Source organism: Nilaparvata lugens, chromosome 12 (genome assembly GCF_014356525.2).
Source record: "Nilaparvata lugens isolate BPH chromosome 12, ASM1435652v1, whole genome shotgun sequence".
NCBI lineage: Eukaryota > Metazoa > Arthropoda > Insecta > Hemiptera > Delphacidae > Nilaparvata > Nilaparvata lugens.
This window is the reverse complement of record NC_052515.1, coordinates 15,415,710-15,433,253: the sequence shown is the minus strand read 5'-3', so window position 1 is coordinate 15,433,253 and position 17,544 is coordinate 15,415,710. Positions and strand designations below refer to the sequence as shown.

The window sequence follows — 17,544 nt, the reverse complement described above, 5'->3', positions numbered from 1 at the left end:
TGAAATACACTTCACATTAAATTTATTCTGCAAGCAGTCATCAAAATCCTCATCATCAGTCGTAATAGCAGACTACTGTGCATAAACAAATACACCGCGGAAAAAGGTCAAAATAAATTGAGTGCCTTATTACATGTTACGGCCATGTATTTCAGGCAACCCCGAATAGGTTGAAGATACACGTACCGTTGATGTAATACCGTATCGCCAGGGTAATAAATAATAATGGGGGGTTAATTTAGTGACTAGTACATAGTAAACAACGTGCAGTTTGATGTATTTGGATGTGTATGCATTTTTATGTAGTTGCAAGAATGACTGTTCCCATGACCTCGGAAGAATGCATCTTTCTTGGTGCACTTCTGTTACGCATCTCAGCATCTGCATTGTTCAACGTAATCATAAAAGAGAGAGAGAGAAATGGTGAGAGAAAGGAAGAAAGGGAGACAGTGGGTGAATAAGAATAAAAGAAAGAAAGAGAAATGAGAGGGCGTGATAGAAAGTGATATAAAAAGGAGTAAGAAAGAGAAAGACGGAGAAAGTGATGAGGGTGATGAAACGGAGGAATACAAAAGAGATGAACTTACGAGGAAGATAAATTTTGACATTTGCAGTGAAAATGTCAGTTCAGTTTCTATGTTTTGTTTTGATGAAATGCGGATTACGCCAATCAGTAGTGACGAGGGGCGTAGAGTATTGTTCAGTCTTTATTATTCTATGAATGGCAGTCCTATGTGAATGGTCAGTTGTATGGGTTATGCAAAAACAGAGCGGAAATATTGTACAAGAAATTCTGAGCACTTTTGAACATCTCAAGCTTAGCTTGATATCGTAATACTTTCTATGAATGTCATTAATTTACAAAATTTATTTTCTTATAATTTCTAATAAATTATTTTCTATAAAGTCTATAGTTTGTTAACACAATATGAGGGAACCCTTATTTAACAAATCTTTTTCAATAACTCAACGAAAACTTAATTTACATTAATATGAAGTTCATATCTGTAGCTTTTTGTGGCAGATTTCAGGCCACAGTACACGAACTTCTGAATGTACATGCATACCAGGCTAATAGTTGAAGTAATAGTAAAGCAGTATAACCCTGATATTAAGAATTGAGAATACCCTGATAGAAAACTACAAATAAATAAGTATAATACCACTATTATACTACAACTTCTTACTTAGTTTCGTGGATACTTAATGAATAACATACATTTTTATCTTGAATGTACTGTACCTTCAGGCAGACCCTGTTGCAGTTAGAGGTTTGTACCATTGATTAGATACGATATACTTCACAGTGAATACAGTAGCATAGTTGTCTGGTTGATAATAAATTAAATGATGTTATAATTTACAGGCAATAAGAAAAGAGAGCGAATTCTGGTGTTGGAAGTTTAACAGAAAAGTTTAAATTTAATAAGAAACCTTAAAATGAAAATTATACAACATTAATACATTGTGATCCAATTGTAATGTTAATTGGATTACAATTACAATGCTATTGCAGCAATAAATTCAAGCAATTGAAAAAATTGTGACTAATTGAATTGATGAGTTGAAGCCTTCTGTTAGCTGTCATAAAAAGAAGAAGAAGGAGGAGGATTAGTAGGAGGAGGCAATAAACATTGAAGTAACTCCTCTGTGAAATAACTGGTCACGCTAATTTCACAGTTCCTTCCGGCGCAGAGGAGCAAGAGAGAAAAGAACTAAAAGGAGAATTGAAAAAATGCTACACACTAGTAAAGCACTTTGAAAAGACAGAGATGGAGACAATGATCGAGAACCATCTCTTATCTTAGAGCATTAAATAGCCGAGATAGCCCCGCTGTTAACAATTGTTTCCTACTAGTTATCTTTGTTCTCCTTTAAAAATTCTTTTCCTTCTTCGTTTACTTTTCGGTTTTATTATCGATGTTTATCATCTGCACGATTTGAAATCCTTTGTTTGAATTCGAAGGAATGAGAAGTGAATAGTAGGAGGACCTCCACAAATTTGACTGAGATATATATTTGTTTCCGACCAGGACCTCCCTGTACTCAACTACTACAATTATTTCTTTCAACTGAATTTATTGTCTATTGTAGTTGGAGTAATTGAGATGATGGAGGAGTATTTTACTTCTGGAATTTTATTCATTCAATTGTATTCATTTCATTTTGCAGTAGAAGTGCATTATTGAAATAAAGGATAAACAAGTACGTACATCAATTGAGGTTGGGCTCAAGTACAAGCAGGTGGAGTAATCAATGCACCCGCTCTCTATAGTCTACCAAATTAACATATCGTGCTAAATTGGTGGTACAGTATCCTGCATTATCATAGAGTAAATATACCGTTTCTAGATACCTGGATTATCAATTTGTCTCTGGTATTATTATGATGGTATCGTTTGTAACACTATACTATTAATGTTCCTCGATCAGGATCCCTGGAGGGGTCCTTCGATTGCTTCTTCAGTAGGGAACTATATTTTTGTAGTCACGATTATTTCACCGAAGTCAATACAGAGATTCATTTCCCAAATTGTTCTGTTGAAGCAATATTCATTCAATCAGTCGGAGAAAATATGGTGTGATCTCCGATATTCATTTATTTATTTATTCATTTATTGTATAAAACACTATAATCATAATACAATTATGACATTGGAGGAAAAACTAGGGTGAGCCTGTACTATTTCTCTACAAAAAATTTGATAGAATGTTAATGTTGTCCAAAAGTTAAGGTTATGTAATCACACACTGCTTCGTCACTTGATTTTCGGTCCAGGAATAATGCATTGAAAATTTTGAAGGTTGATGTTACACTCTAAATGAACCGCAGAATGAATCACAATAAATTGTGTTAAAATTTTAAATGAGATATCGAGGACAGTGATGTAAGGATGAATGTAATTATTTATATTCTTGACTCACTGATCGGGAATTGAAAACCTCATTACGTCATTTGGATGGATTAAGATTCATATAGAGCAAAATTTCCCCTTAGAAACAATTTTTGTCCATTTGGATGCTTCAAATATGATATCTTGTATTTCTAGCACATTATATTGTATATATTGAAACGTATCTAGGTAGTTGAGACAGAAACTACTTGAGTTTCTATTTACATCTTTGAAACTGATTAAAGCTCTCTACTCTCACTAATAACTAGTAACATACTTCAAAACTATCTCTTGCCCATAATGGAACAGCTTTTATCATTTTCATCACCGATGGATTCTAATTTGTATAAATTATCTCTTCTCGTTATCAACAGCTTTGAAAAGGAGAGATTATAGCTCTATTAGTTGAGATATTCATCCAAACCTTAACATCTATTCATCTTCTTTATTTTTTAGGTGGAGTTCTTGATGCAATTGAATCCAAAAAAATATGACAGGGAAGGTCTCATCTCTAGTATATTTAGATTTTTCAGAGTTTCCATAACTCTTCAATATTCTAAACTTGACTTTATTGCTTTCACTTCCAAAAATTGACAATTTGTGTTTCCATATTAGTCGTTTATTGTTTCAAGGATGAGAAATTTATCAAGAATTGAGGACTCTGAAAATTCTTAGGAAAAGTTTTATAATTTGAAACTGTTCGATTCCTTCACATGACTCGACTAATATAGATAATCATGGTAAAGTACATAAAACAATTTAGGATGTATATTTCCTTTTCCAAAAGATAACACAATAAGATAAAAAATTACAAAATAAGTTTCTATTAAATTACTGTGTAATTGTTATGGTACACAATCATGTTTCTCTTCATTCAATTTTTGTCACGAGCAGAAGAATAATATATACATGTGAGTTGTAAGAGAAGATGGAAAATATCAAGCTAGGACACCAAGAGAGCAATGGTACTGTACTCTAGTACAAGGATATCAAGATAGTATAATGGTGTTAGAAATGCACGATTGCATATACTGTAATTTCACGCACAACACCCACGTGGAGAAATGAATAACGACACTTCTCTTATTCTCTCCCCAAACTAATTAAATTTGTTCAGTAGTAGGTGGGTATACTGAGAACATCATTATTGCCATTATTCTATGATTATGACAGAAAATAAGTTTACGAGAGGTTAAGAGGTCATCCAGTCAGAAACTACACAAAAATTATACCTGCTGGCGATTTGGTAAGAAAGCATTATTCCTTCTGTTACAGAAGAATATTATTCGTGATGACTCCTAGGAGAAATCAAATGAGTTATTAAATGAAATTAGTGTCACTAGTGTAATGGCATACAATTGAATTAATAGTTACGTTGATAAGGAAAGAAATTAGGCTAGTAGTATTATTTTTCATGCAATCAAAACAATAGTTGAGTAAGCTTGCTCAAGCAATAAACTCACTGATGGTTGTTCTAGAAGAGTATTGAATGAAATGAATTTTTTCAATGTGGAATTTTCATTCATAATATTTCAATTGCAACTCTATTCTTCTAATATTTCTCTATAAGTTATCTTTACTATAATAAAGGAAAGAACTGGTTCATACACGTACGGGATAGGAAAATAATGTTTGACGCATCATCACGTCTGAACTGCTGGACTGATTTACTTGAAATTTTGCATATAGATTCTTGATTAACCGAGGATTGTTATAGGCCAATTTTCAATCCTTCAAGATTTTATAATGCAAATTTTTTATATAGACCCTTGCGTAACACGGCTTTACCTGCTAGTATTGAATATGATGTTCATATGAGTAGAAAAGTGTTGGATAGCTTGTGTGTGGGTGAAACGATGAGAAATGATGAACTGATTTGAAATCTATGCGCTTCGCGGGATTCAGTCCATAGAAGTTTAATGACAAGCCTTGGCCAAAGCAGTAGGCTACGCAAAATTCAAGTTACTATGGAATAGCTTCCAAACGAACCTTGAAAGGGAATTGAAGAATTCACGAAAGAAATTGATATCTACATTACAGTGATTGGTGTAATCAGAGACGAATGAATAATAATATTCTTTTCCCTATGATATAAAATAAGAGTGATTAAATAAATAAGGGGTACAAGGGTAACTAGGTATTTGATTGCAGGGGTATAATACTATTATAGGGGTGATGAGTACAGTATAAGGGGTGTAACATTGTTTATTTCCATGCTTCCATTTTTCAGCGTATAAAAACTTGTAAAATCTCAAATAGCTTATACCAAGATATACACCGTACATGATAACATATAGAACGACTTGTAACGGTGTAATTTGGGCTTACAATATTTGCCTTTTGTTATATAATACATATAAATACTCACCAGCTCAATAAAAGAGCTCAAACCAATATCTGCTCCAAGATATTACATTCGGCCGATGCAGCATATAGATCTGCAATCCTTACCGTCACTCCCGCTGCTCCAATCTCTGAAGAAGTTGATGAGATAGAGATTGGAGCAGCGGGACCAATGTCATCCAAATCCAAAAATCCAAGTCAATGAAAAATCCAAGGCATTTTACTGAATTCACTGACACTTTGTCATGAATTATACATAGGATCCTATCAAGAAGTATTAATGAAGTATCTCCTACGTGTAGGCTATCTATCTATCAACTAGAAAGTGGGATAAAATATTATACACCATTAAAAACCTCTCTAGAGACTGCATCTAGGATTTGTAGCCTCGCTAAGTATATGGAACTTTAAATTTAAATAGATAATGGATAGAACTCAGGTGACATAGGATTTGCCCATGAATTGATAGATACGTCTGGCTGATTAAGGAGACAATGATATTCATCTGTGCAGACAGACATAGATTGCATAATCGAGCATGCACACGTGAGTGGAAATGAAGAAAAGAGAGAGAAGATTTGGAAAGAAGAGGAGAGAAGAGAAGTCATTCATCACCCAAAACGCAAATTGACGACACGCCAGAGAAACAGAGAAAGTACTTTCTCAGCTAGCTTGTCAACTTCGCCAGTCTTTGACTCGAATTCTTCTTCTTCTTCTTCTTCTTCTTCTTCTTTTTCTTCTTTTCTTATCCTGTGTTTCCTATTCGATTATATAATTTCCATCTCCTTTACATGTGCTCTTCATCTTCTTGCTCTTCTTAGTCTTCAATAATATTTCGTTGTAATTTATTGTTTCACTTGGTTTTATTTCTATGCCATATTCACCTTTCTTCCTCATTGGTATGCTATTTTCTCTCACTTTTCATACCTTATTTAATCATCTTCTCCAGTTCTATTCATGTCTTTCTGAATTGGATACTGCTCTCCCTAGATCTTCATTCCTCCCTTGAGAGCAAATTCCTTACACTCTGGAATCCTCTGTGATTCTTCACTCTTTTCTTGTTACTGTACCTCATTCTTTGATGATTGTATTCCTGTCTTCATACTCTATCATCTCCTTTTCTAACCTTCTCGTCTCCAACATTTTCATCTCTCCTCGTTATTCCATCGTCACACCCAGGTTTTCTGCTTCTTGTAGTACCTATTACTGTTCTTATTTCTCCTCATATTTTTTTTGTACATCTTTTCATCAATCACATTTTTGACTTCTTTTCATTATTTCTCTTCATCATCTTCTAGCTTATGTTAATTTCCTCACCTATCCTTTCATCTCTCTCTTCTCCTCCTGTTTAAAATTATTCATCTTCATGCTCTTTCACTTCATGTTTTTCCTCTTAATCTCCTTCCTGTTCACACTTCTCTTTCTCATCTTCTTCTTCTTCATCATTCTCATCTTCTCAAACTTCCTTCAACCTATAACACATATATAACACACGCCCACACCAATATCAAACCTGATGATAGGCGATCCGTCAACCCCATCTAATTAATATCACCCATTGTTTTCTGATATGGTGACAAACATAGCCAATAAGCATTCATCATAAACAGTGACTCTACTTAATGCATCTCCAAACGCAATTTAAAGTCGCTTACTTGGTGATAAGCTCATAATTAAGCACCCATGACTTAAAAATTGTGAGGCTTAGGGCTGATTAAGCGCGTTATGCAATAACTTGATTCGTTTAACGGTGAATTGATAAGCGTGGGATTCCCGACATAATAAGTTCACCACCTCTCATTACGGAGTGACTTTCTGCTAATGGATGCTGTTTCGAATAATCAATCTAACAGACACATCACACATCAGTTATGTAACCTTTGAATACTTTTATGGCATCAACTGGCTTATTTGCTTCAATTGAAATCAACTTTCAAATAAAATTGTAGGCCTATTAATTTAAAGAGATTTGCAAATGGAATCATTGTTTGAATATTCGAGTATGAGTTGTTCTTGGAGTTCTCCAAGGAATCCTGCACTCAACCAACTGATCCAACTAAGCTAACTAATCCAACTGTCTAAACTAACTGATCTAACTAATTAAACTAACTAATCAATTCTCCCAAAGTTGACCTCTAAAAATATTATTGCTAGGTTTTGCGAAGAGTTTATTATTGTTGTTATACATATCTCAATATAGATTAATATCCATCTTATAATTTTTGCGAGAAGTGTTTTTGAATTCTTTTAAAATGTTGCTGATATTCTCCTTCAACATATTTTATCAACTCTGTGCATATTCCATCAACATTATTCATATAAAACGGGTGTAATAATAATTAATAATTTTCAATCCAATAATGTGGATGAAAAATCAGAAGGTTTTAACAGTGCACACCCGTAAACAACATTAAAAAACTTTTTATATCTGAAGTATATTTCACAATTTGGTGAAAGTTTTCAAATCCACATACATTCAAGAGCTCAAAATCAATCAGCATGAAAAAATTGTTCAATTCGAAAATGATGAAAATCAGTTTACATATGAATTTAATTCCTTGTGCATTAATTCTGGTCACATACAATATCACTTCATACAAGTTTAGAAAAAGTAACAAAAAGAAAAGTCAATCTACTTGAAACTAACTAATAATATATTCTTCCTTATTCAGCTGATGCAATAGTGTATCCGATTTCTAATTTTAGATGGTGCAAGTACATGGATTTTCTTCACATCAATATGACTAACTTAGTACAAAAAGAGTTGAGCAAGGTAAAAATTTATCCAACACATAATATATTGGTTACCGTACATTCTGCATTGAAACAAACATTACTAAATTATTAAACTTACGTACTGTATGACACGAAGTTTATTGGAACAAGGCTCTCATAAATCTACCAAAGAACTTTGCTGAATGATTATCTGGTGTACTCTTCATTAACATGAGGATTCCATGTTTCCAAGTGAAACACTACCATTAAATTATTCATTGTGAGTCTTTTTTAGAGTCTATAAGAAATTTTACGGCATACGGTTGCCTTGTTGATGTGACTTATCTCCGATAAAGACTGAACTAACGTGAATTATGAAGGCAGAGCTAATTTAAAACTAAGTTTTTACAATTTGACTTAGAAATGGTCAAGGTGATCGTGAGTTTGAAATAAATCTATGATTTAGAGTGTGTTCATAGTATATTCGCACGTGTAAAGACTGGCCTTGAACTCAGTTTACAATGTGCTGGAACTGAAACCAGCGATTAACCCAACAGGTGATTAGATTAGATGTCTCGCAGTTAGATTTTATTTAAATTCTAAGACCGTTATGTATTGTCGTGCCGTGAGTCCATTGCGTGGTATCACATGAGCCGATTTGGTATCCTCAACATTCTTCAATATGGGTACTCTTTTTTTAACATGTGATTTGGTTTATTCTCGTTCACTTGAGAATCAATTCGAAGGAAACTTTCTCAATCTATGAAAAATGTAGATTCTATTTTGATGTTCCATTGAGATTTGAATTACTGAAAGCTAACAGATTTATTTTGATAATTTTCTTAAAAATGAATCTAAATGCAACAACTATTGAAGCCCAAGAGCTTGAATTTTACCCTTATATGCTAAGAGGAAAATTAGGTAAGTACTTAATCCTGCTCGATTCACAATTCAAATAGAAATAAAAATTTGAAAAAAGAGATTGGAGATAACTTATTATTTTAATACACTCGGGTCTTTCTTATATCAGTTGCGTGTTCCCACATTCATTAGATGAAGGTGTGTCTGGTGGGATGGTAGGGATGCTGCAGATTATTGTAATTTTTTATCGTTATCAAATATCACTAAAACTGGAGTTTCAGGTAGGAGGTAGGTTTCAAGACAGCGTAAAGCCGTAAAGTGATGCTGATAATTGATAATAGGTGAGCCGGCCTGAGGTGGTCACCTGATTAACATGAATACCGAATGACCGTCGCTTATCTAAAATGATAGGTCACAGGTCACACTAACAGGCTACAGATCAATTACTTTCCTACTGTATTTTCATTACTTAGTTTTCGAGTAATCATTTCAAATCTCTAAAACATTTTAAAATCCTTTTCATTCAAAGATAAGAATCGTCTCCTAACAAGAAAAGAATTATGAGTTTTTTGAAGTGATCCTGAATTCAGATCAGTCCAGAAAATTAGAGTATTGTTGCCAAATTCATTGTTCTCTTTCGGTATCAGTCAGAGATCTGTGTGCTCTATTACACAACTCTGCGCAAATTATTCTGGTCACGAATGGCCAGTGCAAAATGCAAACCACATTCGAATTCGCAAAGTACCTCAACAGGATGTGGAGCATGTTGAACCAATTAGTCTACAACTACATACTGTCCGAGTGTGTTGGGTCCCGAATACTGAGGAAAAATTTGAAAGAATTGAGCATAGTCAAAAGCTTTAAATAGATTAAATTTTGGAGTTTCGATTTTAGCATGTTGAAGTGGAAACTGAGAATAAAATTTACCGATTCCCCAGTTATTAATATGTTACTAAAGAATAAGAGCACAGAACTTGATTAATTTTATACCTTTAACAAATTGGAAGAAACTTATGGATGCTTTCTGTATTCTGGTACTATTATGTTATTATGTTGGTTATGGTTCGTTCAATTACGTGCAATATAATTCACAATGCATTCTAATTGTTATTGAGTAGAGCAGTGGACTCTTGGAATCGTGTGATTTTGATCATAAGATCATCAATAATCGATTCATAGTGACACGCTTTACATATTAGGTATTGGAAACTCGAAAGTATTTTTATTGATCATTGAGAAAATTTTCTACTTCTGTATGACAGGGTACAGAAGCACAAGAAGTATTATTTATTTTAATATTAGGCATATTAATTGATAGATCAAGATTATAATCAGGAAATAAATGTAGGGAATTTATTAACATTCCAGTATCAAAGGAGTTATGGCTAAAATATTTTTGTGTCTCATTTGCTATCCGTCAAATTCTTGTATTGACGTTCACTGAATATAAAAGTTGATTGTACTCACTTTTCATCAATAAATTAATTTCGCTTCGACTTGGATAGATGGAATGGGAGGTCAACTAGACCAAGTAGAACAGATAGATAGACAAGACAGATCGGATAACTGCATAGACATAACGGCATTCACATTGTTGGGATACTTTGAAATTTGAGCCTAGTGTGTCTTCACTCTCCAGCATCTCAAACTAGACAAATTTGTACCAGCATTCAATCAAATTATTGCAACCAAGATATTATATACTGACCATTATAATCTATTCTCAACCGCCATTAGCACAAAACCACCCCCTCTGAATGAACAAGCAATTTTTAACCAATCTTTGATAGTGTCCAATACCCCATCATAATCTATTATCCATTGAAGTTTGTAACTCCATGCTTCTTAGCTTCTTTCTACCAAAATTGTTTTTCTTTGTTTGAAAAAAGAGACCAACAGATTTTTAAAAATTGAGAAGGATCACTTCTGCATCTACATATTTATAACATTAACAGTGAAATTTTGAGTTTCACTACATTTACATAAGTACTTAATCTGGTGCCTAGTTATATTGCTCTGATTTAACGTTCCTGACGTGGAAATCCTCCTCTAACAGCTCTATTCTGTTCTATGTTCAATGGTGTTTAACAGTCACTTATTTCGTTCAAATAATTTCAAAGCGCTACTTGCTATTCAGCAGTGAGAACCACTTCAAACTGTCAGCATTAGTTGAATGGATAGCATTACTGTCATTTATATTAGGAATGCTGTAAGTAAATCTCACTATGGCAGTGAGTGCTAATGCATTTTCTCGCGTGAGCTACCGGAAAACTGAAGGAAGATGAGTTGGAGGAAATGACCTCGAGATGACCTTGAGCGGGATCACTCTCAAGGTCACTAGCCGTGACCTTGGCCCGGTTTCTCATCTAACGGAGCATGCGCAAACGGTTCGCGCATGTTTTCTAATGATGTGCGCTTGCTCCGACATTAGGCTAATTGCTCTTCTTAATGTTCTTTTCTTCTGTGAACATCTCTAAATGAACTTTAATTGCATTATTCGCGAACATGAATGAGTATGTCATTAGATGAGTGAACGTGGGAGCAGTTCTACCGGTAAATCATCGCGTGAACTTCCTTCCTTCAATAATTGTGTGATGCAATATATTAATATGCTTGGAGTACAATGCACTCAAGCAATGAATATTTAAAATCGCATGCATCTGTTCAAAATATTTTTGTTTTTGCAAATAAATATCGATCTCGATTAACCTGTCTCATATACCTGTCTGCTCCTCACACTGCAATGTTTCCAACGCACCATATTCAGAAGTTCAAATTTCAATCTGTTCAATTAAGTTTGAATACTTCCTGTATCAATATCAATCAAAACTGAAATCTTTCAAAGACTTACAAATCTATTCAAACCTATGTTGTTGAAGTATTTCTCAGTCAATAAATCATCAATCCAAATGAACCAGAATGGGCCATGATGAGAGTGATTTTTTTAATTTCAAGCAGAGTACTGCCTAGACAGAAAAAGAGTAGATCGAATTTTCAAACCAAAAGATTAGAACTGACTAGTTGAAATGGTATTAGCAGTGAGAATAATGTGCTTAAAAGCTAGGAGACACAATGCTAAAGTAGAAAGAATGTTGGATGAGATTCTATAATATGAATGATAGAATTACATGAGGATATTGTACTTTTATAGAAAAAAATTGAATATAATATATACTGAACCTCTCCAAATCACCAATCATAACTGTGGAAATATTTTGAACAACGGAAAAATGAATTTCAATCGCCTTGTAAAGGATAGAGGCACGGCCTAACTTATAAGGAAGGAGATATTTCAAATACTAGTATTCGAATACTTGTTTTCGAGGAATCCTACCTGAAAAAGAAGCTTGAATGACTGAGATTTCATCACTGTATGCAACAATATCTGTGCATAATATACATTTGTAAGTACTGTAGTACAATAAAGGGTAGTGAATAGTTGAAACTGAAAGCTGCCTCAAAAACTCTTTCCTTCAAATTCCTATGAATACAAGTAGTAGTTATTGATTCAGCTCTCTTATCAGCTTACCAGTTTATTGGAGTCCTGTGTATATAAGTAAAGTATGTATGTGTGTGATATACTATTAGTATATGATATGATCAGTATGTGTGTGAGTTTGTGACCCAATGACCGTTGCTGTCAGACTCTCGTCACATGACCTCCCCAGTGACCTCTTACGCAAAAGCTGGTCGTCCACTTTACCTTTTTTCGTAATTGAATTCATCGTGTAGATTCTGTTTTGATGACACCTACTGTTCGGTGAATGAATTTTTTATCGCCTTCTGTAAGATATACTCAAAAGAAACTGTCTCCATTCCATTGCCTTTGAATAAAAATATCCATCAATCCTCCCCATTCATTCAATTAATGCTGAAAGCCTGAAATGAATACTAGTATAGTTTGCTCATTGCCAAAACACTGACACGGATTATAGGATAAGATTTTTGGAATATAATATTATTATTTCTAGACTCTGAGCGAATAACTTTTGCTTGCAAAAGCACAAATATAATGATAGGTAGCTTGTATAACATCGATAACTCTGGATAATCCTGATTAGTAATAATTCTGTGAAACGTAGAATACTTTATAGTTGACTTCTTGAACTGCTCCTTAGTTGGATTTCACGTGAAATATTATCACTGTGTACAGTGATAAGAAGTTTGTCTTATTGTTTCCCATTACGAATATCAGCAAATAGGCTATTTGTATGATAAATGGTATTCGTAGAAATAAACACAACGGAAATGGACCAAGTGATTTTTTTGCCAAATGAAAATTCTCGATATTTATTTCATTATTAAATCAATACATTTTCCTTTGTTTGATCTTCTTCAATTTCTTATTGATTTTCTGAATTATTTTCGGCTCGATCACTAGCTCCAATTCAGTATTGGGATGAATAATTGGACAATATTGAACATTTTTTGAATTTTAATTAGCTCATATTAATTATTTTAATACATATTAATACAATATACCAATTAATACCAATAACATATTAATAATTTTTAACAATTATTTTACATTTCTTCAACTTGAATATTGGTCAATAATTAGATGATTTGACAATATTTTTACGTCTACAACACCAAAATTGGACAATATTTGATATTTTTCGAATTTTGAATTTATATTCCAGATCACCAGATCAACTTTCTTCAGCTTCAATATTGGACATCCATTTATTCGACAATATTGGAACTTCTTCAACTCCTATATTAGACAATAATTGAATAATCCAACAATACTGTAAAAATTTTGATTTTCGATTGATTTTATGAACTATTTTTGGTTTGATTTGTAGGTGGCCACATCTCACGAGCGCCTGGAGCTCGGTGTGGACCCTGCCGTGGAGACAGCCGACGAGTTGCTGCTAGAAGAAGGCGGGAGCCACACTGGCGACGGAGTGGTGATGATGAGTCGCCGCACACGTCAGTCACACCACCACCAACACGTGTTGCATCACAGCCTCGAGGCACAGTGTGGCCGTGACTCGGTCGATGTCTCGCTCCAGTTCGACGAGCCCTTTAACGGCATCGTCTACACCAAGGGACACTTCAACGATCCCAAATGCAGGTCAGAGATACGACAATAAATCAATAATACAGTTAGTTTTCAAAAATAATCGATCCTAAGTGCAGGACAGATAGTCAATCTATCAATAAATTATTCATTGCTCTCTCTCTCTCTCTCTCCACTGTGAATAGATGAATAGAACACTGTTGAATAGATGCATTTTCGTTTAGTGTATGTATTATTATGCATCTTACATTTTTTGTTAATTATTTTAGAGTTATTGTCACAAAGTGAATTTTTGTGACGGATAGAGAGCCGTTGTCCAGCATAAAATTAGTGAAATTATTCTATTTTAGAATAGGAATAGGATCGTCTGCCAGATACATTTTGTTAGATTTGTAGTTGTGTATACATTATCACTATTGCCGTCAACCCCTTTAAATTAGCAGCATTCGTATCATCTAAACGATAAGCGGCTACCGAGTCGGGCCAGTATCGCTCTTCATGAAATTTCTGGAATAGAAATATTGTTTACCGGCCTGAATTAGTGTAGTAATTAGTATCAGTGTCGTCATTAGCTGCACCCTTATCATCAGCACTAGTGGATTCAAACCCTGTCACATGACTAGTGGCGTGATCGTCTTTTCAGACTCCCATTGGTCAGCAAGCCCCTTTTCCCCCGGCCTCCTAACTTTCAGCGACCCGGTGTGGCTTCAAGGAGACCTGGGAGAGAGTCAGTTGTTCGGTGGTTGAGCGTGAGATCGGGTCGCGAATCTCCTCTCCTTACGACGTTACCGACACTAATTATTATTCTATCTTGTGTTAACGTAGAATATTGTAGGTCGAGTTCCGAACAACTCGGAGTTAGAATTCCCTTGTGGGTTTTTCTTTCTTGTCAGCTATTTTTCCCGAATTCGTATCACTGGGGGTGAACGAATTATTCTTGGTTTTGAAACCTGTAAGGGATCTCAAGTTTGAGCTACAAACAGTTGAGTGGGGAAATTTAGCTAGGCTTTTAAGCAAATTATTTTGAGGGCTTAATTCTTAAGTCTCGACTCTGTCGCTTCACGACGTTTAAGTTTAGTGCGGGAATTTGTTTGCTATTCTCCGTATTTAATTCTGCAGTGATTCAGGTAACTGTATGTTAGGACTGGTCACTTGTGTGCATTTCCTCTTCTGTAATAAGGTAATCTCAGTTTTTTTAGGGATGTATTTTCCTTATTAATTTTCATACTATAGAGTGGCCCTGTATTTTAAATTCACTTAGCAGTTTCTGACTTGCTGTAATTCCAAGTAGGAAAAGCCCAATCCTTTTCCTAGAGAACTCAGGTGCAGCTTGAGCTCTTCCTCGCCGAAGTTTCTAGACTGCGGCAACCTTTCTCTTTCTCTCTCTTAACTTTCCCTATTCTATAATCCTTCTAGCTCTCAGGTACAGCTTGAGAACGTCCTCGCCGAAGTCCTCAGACTGCGGCATCCTTTCTCTTACTTTCTCTTCACTTTCCCTATTCTATAATCCTTCTAGCTCTCAGGTACAGCTTGAGGACTTCCTCGCCGAAGTTTCTAGACTGCGGCATCCTTTCTCTTTCTCTCTCTTCACTTTCCCTATTCTAAAATCCTTCCTGCTCTCAGGTACAGCTTGAGAACGTCCTTGTCGAAGTCACAGACTGCGACGCTACCTGCTCTCAGGTCCAGCTTGAGAACGTCCTTGTTGAAGTCACAGACTGCAACGCTTCCTGCTCTCAGGTACAGCTTGAGAACGTCCTCGCCGAAGTCCCCAGACTGCGGCATCCTTTCTCTTACTCTCTATTCACTTTCCCTATTCTATAATCCTTCTAGCTCTCAGGTACAGCTTGAGGACTTCCTCGCCGAAGTTTCTAGACTGCGGCATCCTTTCTCTTTCTCTCTCTTCACTTTCCCTATTCTAAAATCCTTCCTGCTCTCAGGTCCAACTTGAGAACGTCCTTGTCGAAGTCACAGACTGCGACGCTACCTGCTCTCAGGTCCAGCTTGAGAACGTCCTTGTCGAAGTCACAGACTGCGACGCTACCTGCTCTCAGGTCCAGCTTGAGAACGTCCTTGTTGAAGTCACAGACTGCAACGCTTCCTGCTCTCAGGTACAGCTTGAGAACGTCCTCGCCGAAGTCCCCAGACTGCGGCATCCTTTCTCTTACTTTCTCTTCACTTTCCCTATTCTAAAATCCTTCTAGCTCTCAGGTACAGCTTGAGGACTTCCTCGCCGAAGTTTCTAGACTGCGGCATCCTTTCTCTTTCTCTCTCTTCACTTTCCCTATTCTAAAATCCTTCCAGCTCTCAGGTACAGCTTGAGAACGTCCTTGTCGAAGTCACAGACTGCGACGCTTCCCGCTCTCAGGTGCAGCTTGAGAACGTCCTTGTTGAAGTCACAGACTGCAACGCTTCCTGCTCTCAGGTACAACTTGAGAACGTCCTTGTCGAAGTCACAGACTGCGACGCTTCCCACTCTCAGGTGCAGCTTGAGAACGTCCTTGTCGAAGTCACAGACTGCGACGCTTCCTGCTCTCAGGTACAGCTTGAGAACGTCCTTGTTGAAGTCACAGACTGCAACGCTTCCTGCTCTCAGGTACAACTTGAGAACGTCCTTGTCGAAGTCACAGACTGCGACGCTTCCCACTCTCAGGTGCAGCTTGAGAACGTCCTTGTCGAAGTCACAGACTGCGACGCTTCCTGCTCTCAGGTACAGCTTGAGAACGTCCTTGTTGAAGTCACAGACTGCAACGCTTCCTGCTCTCAGGTACAACTTGAGAACGTCCTTGTCGAAGTCACAGACTGCGACGCTTCCCACTCTCAGGTGCAGCTTGAGAACGTCCTTGTCGAAGTCACAGACTGCGACGCTTTCTGCTCTCAGGTACAGCTTGAGAACGTCCTTGTTGAAGTCACAGACTGCAACACTTCCTGCTCTCAGGTACAGCTTGAGAACGTCCTTGTCGAAGTCACAGACTGCGACGCTTCCCGCTCTCAGGTACAGCTTGAGAACGTCCTTGTTGAAGTCACAGACTGCAACACTTCCTGCTCTCAGGTACAACTTGAGAACGTCCTCGCCGAAGTCCCCAGACTGCGGCATCCTCTCTCTTCCTTCCTCTAAATTTTTCCTGCCCTGTATATTGCGAGATCTCAGTTCCAGACTAGAGATCGTTCCCGTCGCGGTCCTCAGACCAGCGAGAAGCTTAGGAGAATCCTTGTAAGCCCTTCCCTATCCTCTCATAATAGTCGACATACTGACTATTAATTTAAAAGCGTTTCGGACGATTGAGAGTGATTCCCATACCCTTAAGGGCAGTTACAGATTGGCCCTTAATAACCGGCGCGCTGTCATCAGATTAGCGCGGAAATCCTGTTTAGCAGTTTCAGAATTGCTGAAAATCCTTTCGCAGCTGCAGGCTCGCGATTCAGAAATCCGACACCCGAAACCTCATCCATTGAGCTTTAGTTATCATAAAATTGTAATTGATATACTGTATTTAACTAGCAGGTTCAGCTTGCTGAGAACTTTATCGCGATTCACAGATCGCGAGTTATTGAACCAAACCCCATTAGTTACAGGAAGGAACAATCCTATTAACGAATCTCCATTCCCCAGGCCCGATAAAATATTCCCTATACCTCTAACTCGGTATACCATATCCTGTACCTTATATCACTTGCACCTCTCCAATCATATTGATCTAATACCGG

General features: G+C 36.3%; 1 protein-coding gene across 1 annotated transcript in view; it reads left to right on the top strand.

The window, feature by feature from the left end:
* Positions 1–17,544, top strand: part of LOC111057566 (mucin-2-like) — an 83,574-nt gene that overhangs the window by 36,222 nt on the left and 29,808 nt on the right. The window contains 1 exon segment of the mRNA XM_039438923.1: positions 13,622–13,893. Coding sequence (XP_039294857.1) covers positions 13,622–13,893 — 272 coding nt within the window.